The following is a 17964-nucleotide window of genomic DNA, read 5'->3' as shown; positions in this document are numbered from 1 at the left end:
TCCGATTCGTCATTTCCATCCACGGACCACAAGTTCTTCGACACGCACGTTCAGCGACTGTACTTTTTCCCTAATCTTTATCCTTTGTAAACTCGTAGATGGCTACGACTCAGGTACGTCTTAATCTATTTTCCGTTGCGCTCAGTGAAATGCTCAACTAACTCATCCTTCGTTGACTTCAGCATTATCTGTGGGCTTCCGGCCATTTTATCCTGCTGTTGTCAGCTCTTCGATATTTCTTTGCCTACGCCACTTTTAAAACCGTTTCTCCAATCTGGTACAAAGGTGTGCTTTTCAATGAGCGCACTGCTCGTTAGGGGACCCGGGTCTGACTCGTGTTCGGCAGCGTGTTACACTGGTGCACTCCTCAGTTACGCTATTGTCTGCCAGTGAGTAGCTACTTTACCTTTTGGAATAATTTTAACTAATCTCTGCGATGTGTTTTTTCGTAGAAAATCACTAGGAGTAAGCAAACTACAACCTTGCATCTATGTGATTCCGACGTTGACGGTATGCTAGGTTCCTCAGCCTAACATGGCCTACGTGAGGAAAGCATTGCTCGACGAGGTGAGTAATAATACCTGGTTTCGGAGGCACATTTTATTGAATGGCGCACAGAATGTGCAATACTTCATTCTTGCCTTCTTCTGGTGGACTTCGAAACCCATTGCTAGTACGCGCCAAATTGCATGCATCATTTTTTCAACTCATAAATTCTCTTGGTGCCAGTCACTTTGATTCCGTTCATGATTTTCTCACTGTTCCACGCCCTCACCTTCACGCGTACGACCTTGATGCCGCAGTTCCTTCCTCCAGGACCTCCTGCCACTGCGGATGGACCACCTACCCCTCACCATTTTGCTAAACAACTTCAGGTTTGGGTGAAAGGTGTGTCGATCCCATTGCCTATAGCAACTTGCCGCTTATATGCTTTTGGATAGCCAACTACGATACTGCCATGAAAGCCGTCGCGTATGCTGAGCTTATCATCTTTGTGCGCGTCCTTTTCGGCGTTCTTTTGTTCTGGAACTCTATTTTGTCTCCCATTATCTATGCGCATTTCCTCCGACAAAGATGGTATCAGTCCAGTTTCACTCGGGATGCCGTTACGTATACCGTCGTTCGCATTGACGGGATCGTGGCTGGCCAGGGGAACCCTACCTTGACCAATATCTGGACCCAAGGAAAAGGGCTTGTTGCAAGGTGGGGAGGAAGTACTTTGACACCTGCACAAGGTGCTCGTGCTGCTCGTTAACAGGACAATATTTTTTGGTAAAGAATGCTATTATGCCTGTAGAGTTGGATATCTGGACGTTATTTACTGTAATAGCTTTTTGGGTCACTCCAGTTCATCACGCAACGAGGCAAAGGAATGTAACTTGATTGCTCCAAGAAAAATAATGACGATCCAATGACGTGAACGTATATACCTGGTTATAAAGGAGCTTTTTTTTATCGGATAGCAAACTAACATACAATAATCATGGCACCAACCATATCCTCAGCATTCTCAGAATTTGCCAGCGCCCTCGCTAGCATCGGTGGTGGACTATTCAACTCACTCATGGCTGTCTTTCAGGCCATCCTGGCGTTCTTTATGAACGTGTTTGGCAGCACCATACAGCTATTACAAAGTATCCTAAAATTGGGCATTGATATGTGCCAAGGTCTCGTTGGATTTGTTGCTGGTAAGTGATTTTCTGTCTGCTCAGGCCGGGACCGATGTCGAATAAACATACTGACTTTGGTAAAAGCAAATTTCCTTGCGCTAGCCGCAATTGGGGGGGCTTACTACTGGTACACCACGAGCCAGAGGCAGAAGAGTGGAGGTGTCGTAGCAGGGAAGCGAAATACTTGAGCGCTTTGTAACACACAATACGTATATTTTCTTGATCAACCTTGAACGCGTCGAGTACGCCGATGTCAAGTTCAGCTTGAGCCCGTGTGAACTATTTCACGTGAAGGTTCTTTTAAGTGCCAGATTCAGTGATGCGTCCTTACGGTGACGCTTTCAAGGTAAGGTCTTAGAGAAAGCCTTTATGTCCAGGATCCCAGTTCCCAGTTCTTCTCCCTCTCAACCACGAAGTGTGAGCGTATCCTCACCGGTTCCTTTTCCTGGAGAAAGGGCTTCCTCCCCTTTACCCGGTTCGCGTCACAATACTACACATACCTCGATGTCCTCTCTTTCTGGCTTCCAGTCCGAGACGCGAAAGAAAACGTCCAAGAGAGATGAAGTACGCCTTGAGCCTTTGTGGTCTCACTCTCTTGCACTTCCTTGCACTCGCTGAACTCCCATGTTCTAGGCCATCCGTAAAAAGATTGAATCCGAGCTTTCCCGAAAACGTACAATCTCTACTACTCAAACCCAGCAGCGTAGACGTGGTAACAAAGCATCTGCTCAGAAGGGAACTGTGGCTGCCTTGAAGCCGTCACCGGCCCTCACTGTTCCGGAGAACATCACTGTCGCGGAAGCTAGCCAGTTATGCGCCGCGAAAAGGACAGACTGTGTCCTCGTTGTAGATGATGAGGAAGGCTTGAGTGGAATCTTCACAGCAAAGGATCTTGCCTACCGGGTACGTGGATAATCTCTTCCACTATTCAAAAAAGTATATTCATTGTAATACGTACCCAGGTCACTGCAGAGGGACTGGATCCTCATTTAACACCGGTACACCAAATTATGACCCGACACCCGATGGTCACACAAGATACCACCAGCGCTACAGAGGCTCTGCAGCTGATGGTTTCCCGACATTTCAGGCACTTGGTACGTTTGCGCGGTCTAGATCTTTTAAATGTCAGCCCTCACCTTTTTTATAGCCTGTCTGCAATGAAGATGGGAATGTAGTTGGATTGCTTGATATCACGAAAGTGTTCCATGAAGCCTTGGGCAAGGTCGAACGGAGCTCCGCTGCTTCTGAGCAATTGTTCAACGCCATGGCTGGAGTTCAATCTGAACTGGGGAACGTAGGATCTAATCCTCAGGCTGCGGCTATGCTCGCCTGGGCCGACAAATTGCGTGAAAGAACCGCATTGCCGGATTTAACAACCGTCATGGACTCCAGAACCCAGCCCGCTACGGTTGGACCCAAAACCACAGTACGTGAAGTAGCGAAGCTGATGAAGGAGAGAAGGACAACTGCGGTTTGTGTTATGGAGGGGGCTGCTACATCTCCAGGAATGCAAACGAGTTCGAAGGTGGTAGGTATCTTTACAAGTAAGGATGTCGTCCTTCGAGTCATAGCAGCTGGATTGGATTCGGGGAGGTGCAGTGTTGTAAGAGTGATGACCCCTCATCCTGATACCGCGCCTCCCACTCTCAGTGTTCACGAAGCATTGAAAAAAATGCATAGTAAGTGATCATTCTGTCACAATTGCGGACCTCTTGTTCATGGTCATTGTAGACGGACACTACCTCAATCTGCCTGTCTTGGAGGATGACGGTCGTCTTGTGGCCATTGTTGACGTGCTGAAGTTGACATATGCGACATTGGAACAAGTAAGTGTCATTGGTCTTCATATTGTCAATATTCTCATTATCGTTAGATGAATGCTGTGAGCGCAGAGCAAGGTATTGGTAATGAGACGGACGGAGGTCCGATGTGGGGTCGTTTCTTTGATTCCATTGGTCACGATGATACCGAATCGATGTTATCCGGATCCCACATTCCTCCTGATATCCGCGCCTTACAATCCAACACGAGCCTTTCTCAATTGCACTCCCCTCGTTCGGAAGTTCATCCCAACGATTCGGCATCGGTCGTGGACGATGAATCCGCTGTTAGCTATCATAACCAGAAGGGAACACCTTCAATAAGTGCCCCTCCCCCCGTCGATGACGGGACATATGTATTCAAATTCCGCACCCCCAGCGGTAGAACCCATAGATTCCAATCCCGACATGATAACGTTGAACATCTCAGGGAAATCGTAGCTGGAAAATTGACAACCGACCCGTTCTTCACCGACTTCAAGCCCACGGACTCGAACGTGATCCCGCCCGATCCTATAGACTTTTTGTTATCGTATACCGATGCAGATGGCGACACGGTCTTGATCACATCTGACCATGATGTATCTGACGCAGTGAAGATCGCGAGAAGCAGTGGTTCTGACCGTGTTGTGTTGTTCGTCCAGGGTGGAAAGGCTTGGGAAGATGCGGGAGCCCGAGATAGTGAAGTGAAAGCGGCGGAAACGGCTGCTGCTGCCATCAAGGAGATTCGGGAAGTTGAAAAGCAGGAACTCCCGATACCACCTGTCTATGCCCCTCCACCTCCACCTCTCCCTCAAGACCAGGTTCTGGGCATTCCGAAGGACTTACTTCTACCCGCCAGTATCGGTGCCCTTGCCGTCGTCATCTTGGGTATATTTACGGTCTCGAGGTTGTCGTCGTCCCATTACTGAGGTGTCCGTTTTATATATCAATGGTATCAGTGAAGTTTTTGTTAGTTGGAATAGGTTGGAATGGGTTCTTTTTATCATGCTAATAATTCCTTTTTCTCTAATAACATACAACCGTGTTACGGTACAATGAACATTGATAATGACCATTACGATCATGATGCACGTGTTATCCCGAGTCCCTCTAACTCAAACTACATACTCATTGTGGACTCGCAGCTCAAATGGCTCCATCTAAGGCAGAGAGAGCGGAAAGAGAACAAATTCTATCAACTTTGGTACGCCGAAAGGAGGGTTGAATTCATGATATCCATGGTATCTAAATCTCTAGTGAAGAGCAATAGACTATTTTGCGACTTTCTTGATGACTTTATCATGGACGTAGCCCTTGAAGCTCACGCCGAGGTATCCAGGAGTCGCGCTCTCTGCGAGCACTGTGGAACACGGTGCGTGTGCTGTGCTGTGTAATTCTTCGTAAACTGCACAATTGTGATGTATGTCTTGAAACAGGTGTAATGGAGGTATCGATCTTGCGCCGAAATTAATGTGGTTTCTTCGCTCTAAACAAATGCTACAGCTCATGTCCCGGCCTCCCTCACCTCGCGAGCTCCGGCGTCTTCCTCTAGAGCAGAGACCCCTTCAGCAGCCGAAGGAGGTGCCAACACGCCCAATAGCGCAAAGGGGTCAGACGGTACCGTTCACTTGGAATGTGTAAACTGTCAGAGAATGGTCCGTTGATCGTAGACGTGTTTGTCGTGGAACTTTTTGAAGCTGGGCTTCGTAGGTAGCCTCAAATCGTTACGCGCCCCATCTAAGCAACTGCATGGGCCTGAATAGCTCCAGAAGAGGCGCTGTGCGTGGAAGCACAAAGGCCAAGTATGCAGTAGTTCATGACTTTCTCTCATTGTTATCTACTCTGATGTTCTCTGACATGTAGACAGCCTTCCGACGCTGGAAGGTCTGGTTCTCCTGCCTCGGAGGCTGGGTACCCGTCTGATGACGGAAAATTGGCACAGAAAGGTAAAGGAAAATCGAAGACAAAGCGTGCAGGTATGCCTTGATCAGCATGACTCACATGAAATATTTATCGTCTGGTCGATTCTTCTAGACGAAGCAGAATTCAATCTGAAGCGCAAGCGGGTGAGGCATCGTAATAACTATTGATTACGATGTATTCTAACAAGTTCATAGCCACTTTCACCCCAAGTATCCCCGAGCAAGAAGCAGAAACAAAAAGGTAAGTTTTACACACTTTTGGCAGTAGTCTGAATCTCAACCAATACAACCAGGATCTTCGGTGTCTCGCGTAAAGTCTGACATGGATAGCGTATGTAGTTCAACTTCCCGCGATACGTATATGAATGGATCACTCACTGGTTCATATAGGCGTCCCTGCTTCCAGCAACCAACTCACAGTCTAAGATACCTTCAAAACTCCGCGACTCATCGCTTGCCTCTTTTAACGATAGAGAGACGTCTGGATCATCTCGAGAATCCTCCCCTGACGCGTCATTGTCATCTACCCTCAGCTCTAATTTCATGAATAAAGGCATGGCTAATCGTCCAAAACCTATACCATTGAAACAACCCAGTCCTCCGAGGCCGCCGCCACCTGTTCCTGCTTATATTGAAGGTTTGCGATTCAGTATTTACTTTCTTTGCTATTGTTCACAGATTTTTTGTGCCAGATGACGAAGGAGATGAGACTGGATCGTCTACCGATACTTCGGACAGTGGATAGTTTTCAAAACCTACGTTTTCCTCTCGTCTCCTAATTGACATCCGACACTCAGTACGTGCTATTGGAAGTGAGAGACTGCTATGTAACCGTATCATGACAGGAATAGGATCAAGTACGCGGCTAGTTATGTAACAAAACACATCGCGATTGTCAAAGCAAGCTTTATCGTGCGGATACATGGAATTTCAGATAGGATATGTACACCACTGATGATTTTTCAGTCTGTTGAAGGAATCTTGTAGACCTCAGGTCACTATGTAGAACACGAAATAGAAATGATTGCTTGCATAATGTGATGTGCGCAACAGTCAACTACGCACAGCTTCAACGCTACCAGGCAAATTGCAACGCAGAACAGTGGTAGAAGATGTCTGCACATCTTTCAGATGAAAGATGCATAACGGGGTACATGGACGACAGAACAACTGATATAGCTCGAAAGGGTGTTGAGATCTGTTGTGAGGACTACTGCATAGGGACACGGAAAGTACAATGGGATAATTTCTACTCTGCGTCGACAACAACAGTTTCAAGACCCTACGAGTGGATGAGAACTAGATTGCAAAGGATAGAAGATTCCGATAACTACTAACCTTGAATGAAGTAACTGGTACATGTGAAGCATAAACGTATAGTTTTTCTTTAGCACCATCGTCGTCATTACGCCGTCCTAGAAATGCAGATTATCTTCTGAAATAAACTCTAACCTCGGAAAACCACTGACTTTCAAGCTTGACCCTCAGCCTGTGAGGCACGGTCTTGATACCTTGCGCCCATATTGCCTGGTTGAGCTTAGGATCAAGGCGAATATCGGAGGTGCCCATGGCTTTCCGAGCAAATTCCGTAACCGACTTTACTGCCCAAGGTGCCCTCTTTTTGAATGACCGTCCGTGAACACGCTTGTGAAGATGTATAGTATATTCCCTAGTAACAACATCCTGAAGGGCCGAGCGGGTCTTGCCGCCGCCTGTCTATGGTGAGGGGGATTCCGAATGAAGGAATGGAAGAAAGAAATGGGGATTGGTATATTATTTTTCTTGAAGTCGCATTCCAAGTTGACGAAGTAAACAAACCTTTTTCGTGGTTGGGGCCTACGTAGATCATCAGCCCAGATCTGGGAAAAGCCATCATGTAGGACATACCATTAGAGTTTTTCTTGAGGGGACGTCGAACCCGATTCAAAACTTACTGGATGTTGAGGATGTCTGACTAAGCTCGAGAGGTGGCTTGGGAAAAGATATATGCAGCTTTTAACACGTGACTACATGTATATGCGGCCGTAGCGCCTTAATGCAAGGATGGATAGGCGCCCATTCTGGTGAACCTGTTCATGGCTTCTGAACAGTGTAGGTGCGAAATTGCCTGTATGAGTTTTGCTATTTCAATTTAATCTTCTGTATATAGTGCTTTACGCAGCAGTTGTTGCAGCTACGCTTTCTCTTGGATATTATGCTGGTCGTGTCACAAACTTGGCCTCCAAGAATAACCATACAACAGGAAACTTGACCTCTAACGACAATCCAGACGCAGAAAACAAAATCCCGAGTATTGGGGATGGTGGTATTTCTGGACTTGGCGTAGACCCTCTTGATGAATGCAAAATGGTTCAATCCCTTTCCTGGATCTAACTGCGAAGACACAGGGCTAATGCATTCGTGCAGGTCCTTGTTGTGCGAACCGACTTGAACATGTCTACAGGCAAAATTGCCGCACAGTGAGTTGGAAAGTACGATGTTGGTCATGGGCTATGGCTCAAATCCTGATTTCTTTTCGACTCTCTAGGTGCTCGTAAGACGCGATATCGCGTTCCACTATAGTCTGACTCGCTCAAACATGCACATACAGACATGCGACTTTAGCATGCTACAAGACGTTATTATCCTCAAATCCGGCCGTAGGTAGTATATATTTCCTGACACTTTCTTGATCCTCAATGGGACCGTGCCCTTTCGCAGTTCTTGAGGCAATGGGAAAACAGCGGGTGTGTCTCCAGTGGGCACAGAGGAAATCCGGAATTCATTATCTTGGTTAAGGCAGATCAAAATAGCGTTGAAATGCTTCAGTGAAGAAGAGTTGTTAACGCTACAAGCGCAGGCTCAGAGTTTGAATCTCTGTGCTCGCTCGATCCAAGATGCGTGAGTTTCCTCGTCAAGCTTCTACAAGAGCAATATTTCACACAAAATTTAGAGGGAGAACGCAGGTAGCAGCGGGGTCGAGGACTGTTCTTGGAATAGCAGGCAAGTACACACGAACTGGTTTCTAACATTTTCTAACATACAATTGAAATTGTTGCTACATATATAGGTCCGGCCAAATTAGTGAACAAAATCACTGGAACACTACGACTCCTTTAGAAAACGGAGGACAACTACTCGGGGCAAGGTAAAATAAACTGGATTACATAGCTACATGCAGTACGAGAATATGTTGAATAAATACAGGCGGTGTACTTGGATACTTGTTGACGTTCGTCCGACATCAACTGAGGTGTATATACTAGTTGCTACGATTTCTCGAACTTTATCAACTCCCTTGCGATTTTCTTGTTCTTTGCGATAGTTCCTTGAAGGAACGGTTGAATAAGTAAATAGTCCTATAGGTATGTGGCCGCTTGTCTGCTGTGGGAATTATTTCTGCAACTCACAACTCACCGTTCACTATCTGGCTTATTTGTTCACAGTCTGCTCGAATCTTCGCAGGTCGACCTTCTGGCTGACAATAGTTCTCTATAATATAATCTAAGATGGCTTACACGGCCTCTTATCCCGACAATCCTTCACGCTCACAACCGCCAAACGGCAATCTACAACCAACATTTGACCAGGATGAGTTCAAGTCCTCATACGACGACCTCATAGATGAATACTCTTCCCCTTATGCCGCCAATTCTCGCCACCAAACTTATGCTGTCCAGACACCAGCTCAAGAACAGCACCGCCGAGGCCCCTCTTATCCACTCTCTCACAAACCGACACTCTCCTCGAAACAATCGGATGACTCCTCTCATGACCTTACCGCCGTCGCATACCCCCCACGGCCACCGCAGAAGCAGATGGATACGAGAACGTTCTGGCAAAAAGTACGCCGCAGTTGTCAATGATAATGCTCTTGTGCCTAATTTTCATCACCAGGTCCTCCCGGAATCGCTAGCATGTCGATTCTATGTCATCACTGTTCTCGTAGAGACTACAATAGATCTCGCTATCGAAGCTGAACTCCTACTGCGAGTTCATGAAGTCGACGCATCCGGTAACGACGACGACACATCTAATCCAAATAAAATGCCTGTATATTTGAGCATCTTTGCCCTTGCCCAGTACGTCGACTTCTACTCACTACCACTGTTCGAAATGACTAATTCACCATCATAGCGTTTTCCAACTCGTGATGGCGTGTGACGCCGTATATGCTCGAAATACGCTCCAGTTCATCTTTCTAACGTGCGTTGCTTTTGCTGTAATCATTCATAGCTCCTGTTGACTCTCTATAGTGTCTTCAACGCGCTTTTCCTCGTCTACGCTATCATTCAAATTGCCGAAATTCGCGAAATAGTCCCAACCGAAGATTCCTCCGCCGTACCGATTAACGTCCTTACAACCATCATACCAATTGTCATTTCCATTGCTGAATTGGCATACATCGGGTTAGGCTGGAAGATTTATAATGAGTTCGGTTGGAAGGTGTATAAATTCCTGGGAGCCGATCGACGAATAAAGAAGATGTATGCCAACTACCAGATTTACGAATGCCTTGTCAAGTTCGACGTTTTCTTTTGGGCCGGATTTTCTGTACAGTTCATCTGGTTAGTGCTGCAAAAGACCGATTGGGAGTATTATGTGACATGCGCTGCTATGCCGTTGTCGTTGATTCTTCTGGTCGAGGGACATCTCGCTGCCCGACATGAGAACAAATGGATGATGGCGACGTTCATGTCGGGTTGTGTTGGCGCTATGGTCTACTTTGTGTACAAGGTGTGTTGCATTCTGCCTTCTCTTGCCCGAAATGTCACTAACATGCGGAAACAAGCTTGTCAAAGTGCTCATGTACAAAAATACGGATGACCTTAAACTTGTTTGGAAGACGCTAATGGTATTCTGTGAGCATCGTACACTTTCTTGTACACCATAAATCTTAATGTGCTCTGCAGCGGTTATCGCGATTGTGCTACTGGTTGCGACTTTCATTCTTTCAATCATGGTCATGCGAAATTTTGGTCGAGGATTGAAGAGTGCATGTAAGTCCGACTACACGCAATCTGTCAGTATCACGCTCATATGATTATATTGAACAGTGGCCCGAAAGAACACACATCAACGGTATGGTTCAACACATCCCGCAGCGTTTTCAGGACCCGCAAGCCTGAATCCGAACCGGATGAGTATTGATTGACCTCTGACGACCCGTTTTGTTGTGTACTTATATGTGACGCCACTTCTGCATCCTATGGACATTGGACATTTCTACACTACACAGCACACCATCTTCATCGCATCTATCAGTCTCACCATCACTAGTACTATAGTATCCTTTTCGATTCGCATTACTTTCTTGTCATCTGTAGAACCAGGTGTACATATTCTTCTTTTCTTACTTTACTAACTCTCCTTTGGCTCCGTTATCAACACCTTTGGTGCCTCTTGGTTGTATTCCATAGTCTGATTCTTGATTCAGAGTCCTTGTAATTGAATATAGTCTTCAAGTCTGCTCTTCAAAATCGACGAATACGTATACTTCCACGTGTACTTGGAACCGCTAAGGTTATCTTCATCATCCAGGCTATTCAATAGCATTCAATGTGTCTTTAAGAATCGTATTCTTTCTCATTCACTACCTTCATGTCTCAGAGGTAGGATTCACAAATGATCTAATGACTGTCGCATAACAATATATACCTCAGGTATAACTCGAGCGTCCTACATAACCGTTCGTCTACATCTACACTCCCATTTGGCTCAACACCACCTGCTTCTGGTCGGTCTTCTCCGTTCCCTCCTGCGGGCCAGCGATTTGCAGACGACTTAGAAGGCCAAAATGACGAAGCAATAGAGGGATTAAACGCTAAAGTTCGGATGCTGAAAGATGTGAGTGAATAGCGGGACACGGGATGGTGTTCTCCGTTTACTCCAATTCTCAAGTTCCAAACGCGAATGATAATGGTCTTTTTGGAAATATCAGCTCACGATTGGTATACGGGACGAAGTGAAGGATTCAGCGATTCAGCTCAGTCAAATGGTGCGTTGTATCATTCGCTCTTATCATTTGAGAACACGCTAACATTTACTTCTAAAGAACGACGCGTTTGCAGAAACTTCAGGGATTCTTTCAGGGACCTTTCGACGCATGAACAACATGGCTTCACGACAAGGATGTCGGTGGTTATGGTATATTGTTTTTCTCATCATTGTGTTCTGGTTCTTTGTGGTCGTGTGGTGGTTTCGGCGATGAACATCACTTCGCACGTACAGTTGTTCTTCTCTCCCTATACCATTACTACGAAATATTGGAACACAATCTACTTCGCGCAATTCCTGAAAATATTACACCAAGCAAATGGAAGCAATATAGAGGTATTTATGTACAACAACACAGAGAAGTGTGATGGAAGGAGGAATACAAAAATGAAGTACTTCAAACTCTCAAGTGCATAAGTACTTTTGTCGTCATCGTTAAATAACGTGTGATAGCTGAATCTGCTCATCCTTGAGCTTGAATCCTAGTACCAGCAATTTTGGATTAACAAAGACCTGAATGCCGTCCCCAATTATATATCCCTTGTATCCCCCATCCTTAGACGGAGCCGTCTATCAGAGATTCTGACTAGGTTCCACTAGATTCTACTCAGAATTCGTTGTTCAGCCGTCAAAGCATCTCTACGAGAAGTCATCCAATCTCCTTCGTCGATCCTTTTTCGTCGAAAGTATATTACCCGATGTAAGTGCGTGCAGATTCCTGATTTTTGCTACATATTTACAGGAATCTTCTTGCAAGTCGTAGTAGATACATTTGACGATCTCCAAATATTTGAACAGAATAACTATAGATATAAGGTAACAAGATATACACAACCCTAATGGAGCAAAGCAAACGTTGGGTAGAGTTTTTGCAAGGTCGATACCGAATGATATGCATATTACGGGTCGGTCCTGAGAGTCGAATGGCCAATCTCCCAAATCATTCGACGGCGAAGATAGGGTATGTCGTCTTGGCTGAAGTTGAACGTTTCCTCCCCACGGGACAAAGACTCAAGGAATTGACAGGTAAAGACCCCACAATCATACCCATTCTCTTGTTGCGGGGTATCCTGTTTGGGACTGGGTAAATTAACTTTTACATTCAACTCACTTGGACACACCTTCAGAATATAATCTTCCCATCCAGTGAAATCAAAAGGTATACCCTTTTTGTTACGGTGTTCGGCATCTAGGTAACCTCGAAGGACCTGATTATAGATGGTGAATTTCAAACAAAATGATAAAAGTAATCAGGACGCACTTTGAACACTGCCGACCTATCCAAATCCATGCTATCGTATGACTCCATTCGTTTTTGTCGAAAGTTAATAGCTGCGGCCGTCCAATGGGTATTGGTGTGATTCACGGGTATAAGCACGATGTCTTTCGAAAATAGATCGACCTGTATCACAAAGTAAAGAGCGCTGCGAGAAGAAAACATCGATGTTGGACTAGCCTTCTTGGTCCATTTTGCCAATCGTCCTTTCTCATAGCCTTCTCGGGTCAACTTCTGCCAAAAGAACGTGGTAAAATAGTGCACATTCAAGACCTTGCCTTTCCGAGCATTGGCAACTCCATTAATTATTCCATTGTCCCCATTCTCTTTGGATTCATCCGAACGTCCCAATATCAGCGCCCCATAATAGTTGATAATCTCGTCGTTCAACCAACTCCCTGGCATTAACCGAACCAAATCCTTATCCAAAACCTGCTCTCTCGCGAACTTGGCAATGACACCGGACTGTTTTAGCAAAGATTTAACTTTGCCTTCGTCTTCAGGAGGTAATGAAGATGGGAGAGGGAGGCGTTGAGGTCGAAGACGTTGATCAATAAGATCGTCTTTAGAACGTTGTCGGAGTTTGAGATCATCAAGAGAAGGGCTCCACGCTGGCGGAGGTTTCGGACTATACGACTCGGAGCGTTAACAGAAAGAGGATCATGAATTGAGGCAGTTCGCACCCGTTGAACATCTTTTGAGCTATTTGTAGCTTTCTTTCTAACCATTGCTCTCGCTTTTGGATTGGTATCAGCAACAGAAACAACCGATCGATGACAGTACGGTACCTACACTTAACGAATCTGAACTTCGACGGGAAAGCGCTTTCTTGTCATCAAACGCGTATTCCGAGCGCAAGTCAATCATTGAAGCTACAATCCGTTCCATGAGTTCATGTCTTGGCTAAAATATGCGAATAGACTGACGGGACGTAAAACGTGGTTTCTTCTCAGCATTTTCGAGCATATACGAGTAATCGAGATAGGCTGCATGTTTGCTATGAGTAGCCGATACCGATGGAAACACAACACGTTAAACTGACAATCGAAATCCTTTCGACCTGACTTGAAGCCTGGTATGAAAATGAATAATAGTTTGTTCGGTGAATTCATAAACGCACCTCTTTTTTGTCGAGCTAGTTTAAAGAGCAGATCTTTCGTTGCTTCCAAGTTCTTCCTAATTTCTTGCTTGTGCTAAACCGCAATCAAACAATGAGGCAGTACAATGGGACAAGACTCACTCTCTCCACATAGATATGCGGCCTAATGTTGTAGAGCCGGGGCTGTTGCGCCATTTTCAACGACTGCAAGTTTTTTTCCAACGCTGAAGTCGACCGAAGATATGGATCGAACATCAGAGGATCTGGAGGTGGGCCCATTGTACTTTTTGTCCGCGGTCTACGAGAAGAATATAGATTATCCAAAGAAGATGAGGGTGTAATTGGCAGCTGATGATGAGTGCTTGAGAATGTAGGAAAACTGATTTCAGAGCTTTCGGAAGACGAAGGAAAGTGACGATTGCGTGGTGTGAATGTGAATGGCGATGTAGAAGGAAAGGACGAATAACTACTCGTCGCGTAGAGATTGGTGGGCCTCAGAGAACTTTGCGACGCGGTGAAAGAATGTACTGTGTTTGGTGTCGCCGGCGGAGATTCCACTCGAGATGACTCTTCTGCAGCAGCACCTGTTTGGGGTAAAAGCTCTGGCGATGGAGAAAGTGTTTGGGAAGAGCCTTGCTGCTCAAGCGACTCTTCCGAAGACTCAGATGAGACAACGCGACCTATATTGACAGTTATTTCGTGATTGGAGGACGCGAAAGCCACGCTCAGTCACCTGCATGCTCACCTGAAAGAAGCAATATAGTATCCTTCCCCAATTCCTTCAGATCGTGGTATATTCGGTTCCAGCGAGACACGAGAGCGGCTGTTGAGGCTACAGCAGGGCTTTGTCTCTCGCCGTCGACACTGAGAAGGGCTGTGCGCTGTTGTTTGGCGTGTCGCACAGATGATAGTTGTTCTAGAGCCGGTCTTTTCCTGTCGTTCATTTACGAAAAACAAATACAGGAAGACGGACTCGAAGATCGTTGTGCGGGAGTTCAGGTAAAGTTGCAATGAAACGATATCGAGATTAGCTAATCAGATTCACGGGCCGGTCGGAGTTGTCCGAAACGGCAACTAATAAGTTTCTGGGTGAGGAACGGATTCAGTTCGCTGTGCTGCTACTTGTGGGCTATCAAAATGGCAGCCTCCGTTGACGCCCCTTTGATATCGGTTTCCAAAGAAAAGGCGTCCACAATCTTCGATCTCATCATTCAGCTGTCAATGATGGTCAAGATTCGAATTCGCCTGCTGCGGTGCGATACCAGTATCATCTGGGCTAGGCGCAATCTCTCGGTTTTTACTATTATCAATCGCGATCACGCGTAGCCGTATAGAGAAAGAGAAGTAACAAAAATCTATCTAGCTACGCTGCTCTTGATGGTCTGAACGAACGGTCTGGAGGAGAAGAAATGCGGAGATCGATGGAGAGCAGAAGTTTGTAATTGGCGGTCTCTGAATATTATAGGGCGTTACGGATCTGACAGACTTAAAGAACGAAAAATTTCAAGCCCAGCTTCACCGTTGTCGTGAATTTGCGTCGGAAACTTTGAGCTGAATTGGGGCTTACGAGATGGGGGAGATGTTGCAACCTGTCGGAGATGGAGAAAGGTTGGGACTGGAACTTTCGTGACCGCGACCAATCACAAGACATTTACACAGTCAACAGCAATCCAAATATAGACAGTCGCTGTTTGTTCCCTTCCCTAAGCCCATCCGAAAAAAATGGTTGGCCCCATAAGATATCGTTCTCAAAAGCTTGCTCCAAAATTTCATCCCTATCTTCGTCTTGAGCGACCCAAAAATGAGGAGACCTGCGGTAATACCTGTTCATTCTTCAAATTCGACACTTGCTGGATTACTCAACGTATAGCCTAGATGTTGGGAGGCACTCAGTAAAAAGCGACACCGAGGATATAGAGATGACAGACTCTTCAGCAGTACCGGAAAGCCAAGGCATCGTTGTGATTCATACCATAACAACAGTGAGCTTCCAATTTGTCTTGAGTCGTTCTATTCAAATACCAACTCTTCTTCCAAGATCATAGGTCATCGTGCTCGAACAGAAACCCTTGTGGAGACCGCATATCTCTGACTTTAATGCTGCCTTGGGAACTTATCTGCATACCCATATCTCGATGACGGAGGCTGCTGACGAAAATGGTTTAAAGAGACTTACGGTCCTCTGCTACCTTACAAAGGTCTTGGTGTATTATCCAGTTGAAGAAATCTACATGCCCATTCATTCCCTCCTCACATTTGCAGTCTACCATAAGCAGCTCGACTGACTGATGAACAGACTTTCCATTTTTAGTATTCACCAATGACGGTACAAAGTGGCTACATGATCACCTACAAATTTAGCAAAATATACCGAGTCTGTGCCACATCCGGAGCCCTGGCACATTGGCACAAACCTTTCCCCAAGACCGTTGCCATCATACGAACCGCCAAGGTGCAAATCTGTTTCTCAGCAGTAGATACCCCGGAATCAAAGGCTCAACGTAGAACCACACACTTACCATTTACTGAAGTCTTGCAAGGGATATAGACACAGTTGTTAATCTTTTATCCTCAATTCGGTAAACTCCCATACAAACTTCAAAAATCAAAACTGAAAGAACGATTAGGGCAGAGGCAGGCCCCACCGTGACGAGCTCGTCCTAAAACCCTTTCGTCGGCATTGCATGCCTGCTTTGCCTGCCTCCCGCCTCATTCTAGACTGTACATGAGCATCCTCTCGAATGTTGGCTGGGTATACTATTCAAGCAGATTCGGGAAGCTGCCAGGAGTGGTAGCTTGGATTTCAAAGATGTTTCGTGGGACGAGCCTGAGGGAACCAAAGAGGCGGGGTCGATTTTGGGAAGACTCGAATCATTGAAAGGACATTCGTGGGCTGTCGATTCTATCTCATCTGATGATTCATTGATGTTCATTCCCAACATAGAGGAAGTCGAAATCCACTTGGTCGGTTACCAATATGTATTTCACAAAGTGTCTCCACTTCCAAACTCGGTGATTGACCGCACTGATGGCGCGAAAGCTGCTGGTATGAAATCCAGGGTGTGACACTGACAGAAAATCTGAGTCTTAGTGATACGTAGGCCGGAATCAAACGCTCAACGTAAATGCAACACACTAAACACAAACAGCACCGTCAAGATGCGAAATGACTTGGAAAGGACGCTGTACAATCGCGACAGTGGAGACAGACATAGCAGTTACTACTCTTGTCCTCAATTCGGTGATTCCCATACAAAGTTTAAATTCCAAACTGAATTCACGATAATCAGGGCAAAGGTACGCTCGATAAGTTCGTGGATTCTACAAGCTTTTGCTAACATTACATGCGTACATAGTTTGGCTGACTCCGCTTCTTTCTAGGCTGTACATGAATGGCGTCTTGGATGTTGGCTGGGTACACTGTTCAAGCAGAGTAAAGGAACCGCTAAGAAATGGTAGCTTGTAGCTCGACGACGTTTTCGTAGGACGAGAGAACCAAAGCAACGGTGTCGCTGTTGGGAAGACTGAAATTATTGAAAGGGATATTCTTAGGTCTTATCAGATCTTTCATGAATATTCGTTCTCAACATGATCACCAACTTAAGGCAAGAAAATTCCACTTGGTCAATTCAACCGTGACTATCTGAATTTACCAAAGCATTCTCACTTCCAGATTCGGTCATTGAACACGCTGGTGGGTCCATGCACAGATGTGACACGGACACACGCGTAATGTCAAAGAGGAGGTTCACCACCAGTTATTTAATGGGACAAGGAGAAAATCATAAAAGCCTTTGTCGACATTATTGTGGAGGCCGTCTACTATACAAGCGCTTTGATAGTGTCTTTCGCCACGAATATATTGTACGTATCCTCAACGGTCACTGACTTTAGCATTACTTGATAATCTCGTACAAGGACTTAGTAGTAGACCGCGGTCAGTGTTTGGGTGATTATGCCACTACCGTGAACTCAGGACTTAAACCCTCTGTGTTCCGAGATGTATCTATGGTTTTGCAAACAAATTTCACCCTGTCGCGTCGGCTTTTAAAAAAACTGTTAGTTAATGGAGGATAATGGTTACTCAGGCAGCTCAGATCACTTGAGCTTGCGATCAGATTCTGAAAACATAGCTATATGCGTGTCTCAGGACTATGGTCTGGATATACTTTCTTCCCGCTGAGTACTGATGAAATTTCGAACTCTTATGAGCAGA

General features: G+C 45.6%; 10 protein-coding genes across 10 annotated transcripts; 8 read left to right on the top strand and 2 right to left on the bottom strand.

Annotated features, from left to right (window-relative positions):
• Positions 1 to 6: 6 nt before the first annotated feature.
• On the top strand, positions 7 to 1369 carry C8R40DRAFT_253254 (uncharacterized protein). Its single transcript, XM_046234494.1, has 8 exons — positions 7 to 113; positions 183 to 285; positions 347 to 389; positions 453 to 465; positions 520 to 567; positions 619 to 673; positions 730 to 888; positions 942 to 1369. The coding sequence occupies exons 1-8, from the start codon at positions 99 to 101 to the stop codon at positions 1253 to 1255; spliced, it is 750 nt and encodes a 249-aa protein (XP_046091534.1). The 5' UTR covers positions 7 to 98; the 3' UTR covers positions 1256 to 1369.
• On the top strand, positions 1213 to 1951 carry C8R40DRAFT_253472 (uncharacterized protein). The gene is made up of 2 exons (XM_046234497.1): positions 1213 to 1688; positions 1755 to 1951. The coding sequence occupies exons 1-2, from the start codon at positions 1484 to 1486 to the stop codon at positions 1856 to 1858; spliced, it is 309 nt and encodes a 102-aa protein (XP_046091533.1). The 5' UTR covers positions 1213 to 1483; the 3' UTR covers positions 1859 to 1951.
• Positions 1952 to 2174: 223 nt separating this feature from the next.
• C8R40DRAFT_1033176 (CBS-domain-containing protein) lies at positions 2175 to 4404 on the top strand (the record flags this gene model as incomplete). The annotated part of the gene is made up of 6 exons (XM_046223323.1): positions 2175 to 2234; positions 2304 to 2573; positions 2633 to 2767; positions 2821 to 3352; positions 3405 to 3499; positions 3547 to 4404. 6 exons carry the CDS (start codon positions 2175 to 2177, stop codon positions 4402 to 4404), a joined length of 1950 nt encoding a protein of 649 aa, XP_046091532.1.
• Positions 4405 to 4572: 168 nt separating this feature from the next.
• C8R40DRAFT_253412 (uncharacterized protein) lies at positions 4573 to 6301 on the top strand. The gene is made up of 10 exons (XM_046234496.1): positions 4573 to 4679; positions 4738 to 4847; positions 4912 to 4922; positions 4979 to 5130; positions 5186 to 5277; positions 5339 to 5451; positions 5510 to 5541; positions 5593 to 5638; positions 5691 to 5728; positions 5788 to 6301. Exons 1-10 carry the CDS (start codon positions 4626 to 4628, stop codon positions 6091 to 6093), a joined length of 954 nt encoding a protein of 317 aa, XP_046091531.1. The 5' UTR covers positions 4573 to 4625; the 3' UTR covers positions 6094 to 6301.
• A 46-nt stretch (positions 6302 to 6347) lies between these two features.
• Positions 6348 to 7392, bottom strand: C8R40DRAFT_253301 (ribosomal protein L31e-domain-containing protein). Its single transcript, XM_046234495.1, has 5 exons — positions 7285 to 7392; positions 7216 to 7233; positions 6867 to 7113; positions 6736 to 6812; positions 6348 to 6679 (listed from the first exon to the last, which is right to left on the bottom strand). The coding sequence occupies exons 1-5, from the start codon at positions 7285 to 7287 to the stop codon at positions 6647 to 6649; spliced, it is 378 nt and encodes a 125-aa protein (XP_046091530.1). The 5' UTR covers positions 7288 to 7392; the 3' UTR covers positions 6348 to 6646.
• A 52-nt stretch (positions 7393 to 7444) lies between these two features.
• C8R40DRAFT_1080180 (peptidyl-tRNA hydrolase) lies at positions 7445 to 8901 on the top strand. The gene is made up of 9 exons (XM_046227076.1): positions 7445 to 7492; positions 7547 to 7746; positions 7804 to 7856; positions 7988 to 8040; positions 8098 to 8123; positions 8180 to 8277; positions 8330 to 8379; positions 8447 to 8741; positions 8823 to 8901. The coding sequence occupies exons 2-8, from the start codon at positions 7744 to 7746 to the stop codon at positions 8494 to 8496; spliced, it is 333 nt and encodes a 110-aa protein (XP_046091529.1). The 5' UTR covers positions 7445 to 7492; positions 7547 to 7743; the 3' UTR covers positions 8497 to 8741; positions 8823 to 8901.
• C8R40DRAFT_1033238 (uncharacterized protein) lies at positions 8886 to 10531 on the top strand (the record flags this gene model as incomplete). The annotated part of the gene is made up of 7 exons (XM_046223331.1): positions 8886 to 9221; positions 9274 to 9458; positions 9514 to 9582; positions 9633 to 10113; positions 10169 to 10238; positions 10290 to 10376; positions 10434 to 10531. The coding sequence occupies 7 exons, from the start codon at positions 8886 to 8888 to the stop codon at positions 10529 to 10531; spliced, it is 1326 nt and encodes a 441-aa protein (XP_046091528.1).
• Positions 10532 to 10881: 350 nt separating this feature from the next.
• Positions 10882 to 11780, top strand: C8R40DRAFT_1139293 (uncharacterized protein). Its single transcript, XM_046229460.1, has 4 exons — positions 10882 to 10988; positions 11040 to 11223; positions 11318 to 11374; positions 11432 to 11780. The coding sequence occupies exons 1-4, from the start codon at positions 10978 to 10980 to the stop codon at positions 11585 to 11587; spliced, it is 408 nt and encodes a 135-aa protein (XP_046091527.1). The 5' UTR covers positions 10882 to 10977; the 3' UTR covers positions 11588 to 11780.
• A 288-nt stretch (positions 11781 to 12068) lies between these two features.
• C8R40DRAFT_1139290 (uncharacterized protein) lies at positions 12069 to 14809 on the bottom strand. Its single transcript, XM_046229459.1, has 11 exons — positions 14494 to 14809; positions 13890 to 14428; positions 13770 to 13842; positions 13692 to 13721; positions 13576 to 13635; positions 13442 to 13521; positions 13333 to 13385; positions 12830 to 13277; positions 12635 to 12775; positions 12495 to 12581; positions 12069 to 12443 (listed from the first exon to the last, which is right to left on the bottom strand). The coding sequence occupies exons 1-11, from the start codon at positions 14690 to 14692 to the stop codon at positions 12273 to 12275; spliced, it is 1881 nt and encodes a 626-aa protein (XP_046091526.1). The 5' UTR covers positions 14693 to 14809; the 3' UTR covers positions 12069 to 12272.
• Positions 14810 to 15470: 661 nt separating this feature from the next.
• On the top strand, positions 15471 to 17207 carry C8R40DRAFT_1065480 (uncharacterized protein; the record flags this gene model as incomplete). Its single annotated transcript, XM_046225671.1, has 7 exons — positions 15471 to 15564; positions 15624 to 15730; positions 15794 to 15952; positions 16060 to 16200; positions 16467 to 16794; positions 16840 to 17045; positions 17130 to 17207. 7 exons carry the CDS (start codon positions 15471 to 15473, stop codon positions 17205 to 17207), a joined length of 1113 nt encoding a protein of 370 aa, XP_046091525.1.
• Between the last annotated feature and the right edge of the window lie 757 nt (positions 17208 to 17964).

This window comes from Lentinula edodes (assembly GCF_021015755.1).
Source record: "Lentinula edodes strain Le(Bin) 0899 ss11 chromosome Unknown C8R40scaffold_2, whole genome shotgun sequence".
NCBI classification, from domain to species: Eukaryota; Fungi; Basidiomycota; class Agaricomycetes; order Agaricales; family Omphalotaceae; genus Lentinula; species Lentinula edodes.
This window is presented reverse-complemented; position numbering and strand designations above follow the sequence as displayed.

Excerpts from the sequence above, each read along its gene's own strand:
- C8R40DRAFT_253472 (XM_046234497.1), top strand. The coding sequence starts at position 1,484 with ATGGCACCAACCATATCCTCAGCATTCTCAGAATTTGCCAGCGCCCTC. Across the intron at positions 1,689-1,754 it reads TCTCGTTGGATTTGTTGCTG|CAAATTTCCTTGCGCTAGCC; the intron begins GTAAGTGATTTT and ends CTTTGGTAAAAG.
- C8R40DRAFT_253301 (XM_046234495.1), bottom strand. Across the intron at positions 6,813-6,866 it reads GCTGAGGGTCAAGCTTGAAA|GACGGCGTAATGACGACGAT; the intron begins GTCAGTGGTTTT and ends CTGCATTTCTAG. Across the intron at positions 6,680-6,735 it reads TACCAGTTACTTCATTCAAG|GGTCTTGAAACTGTTGTTGT; the intron begins GTTAGTAGTTAT and ends ATCCACTCGTAG.
- C8R40DRAFT_1139290 (XM_046229459.1), bottom strand. The coding sequence starts at position 14,692 with ATGAACGACAGGAAAAGACCGGCTCTAGAACAACTATCATCTGTGCGA. Across the intron at positions 13,843-13,889 it reads CGCATATCTATGTGGAGAGA|CACAAGCAAGAAATTAGGAA; the intron begins GTGAGTCTTGTC and ends ATTGCGGTTTAG. Across the intron at positions 13,636-13,691 it reads AGGTCGAAAGGATTTCGATT|CCTATCTCGATTACTCGTAT; the intron begins GTCAGTTTAACG and ends GCAAACATGCAG.
- C8R40DRAFT_1139293 (XM_046229460.1), top strand. Across the intron at positions 11,224-11,317 it reads AAGTTCGGATGCTGAAAGAT|CTCACGATTGGTATACGGGA; the intron begins GTGAGTGAATAG and ends TGGAAATATCAG. Across the intron at positions 11,375-11,431 it reads CGATTCAGCTCAGTCAAATG|AACGACGCGTTTGCAGAAAC; the intron begins GTGCGTTGTATC and ends TTACTTCTAAAG.
- C8R40DRAFT_1080180 (XM_046227076.1), top strand. Across the intron at positions 8,041-8,097 it reads ATCCTCAAATCCGGCCGTAG|TTCTTGAGGCAATGGGAAAA; the intron begins GTAGTATATATT and ends GCCCTTTCGCAG. Across the intron at positions 8,380-8,446 it reads GACTGTTCTTGGAATAGCAG|GTCCGGCCAAATTAGTGAAC; the intron begins GCAAGTACACAC and ends CTACATATATAG.
- C8R40DRAFT_253254 (XM_046234494.1), top strand. Across the intron at positions 286-346 it reads TTCTCCAATCTGGTACAAAG|CGTGTTACACTGGTGCACTC; the intron begins GTGTGCTTTTCA and ends CGTGTTCGGCAG. Across the intron at positions 674-729 it reads GACTTCGAAACCCATTGCTA|TCACTTTGATTCCGTTCATG; the intron begins GTACGCGCCAAA and ends TCTTGGTGCCAG.
- C8R40DRAFT_253412 (XM_046234496.1), top strand. The coding sequence starts at position 4,626 with ATGGCTCCATCTAAGGCAGAGAGAGCGGAAAGAGAACAAATTCTATCA. Across the intron at positions 5,278-5,338 it reads CGTGGAAGCACAAAGGCCAA|ACAGCCTTCCGACGCTGGAA; the intron begins GTATGCAGTAGT and ends TCTGACATGTAG. Across the intron at positions 5,729-5,787 it reads TAAAGTCTGACATGGATAGC|GCGTCCCTGCTTCCAGCAAC; the intron begins GTATGTAGTTCA and ends TGGTTCATATAG.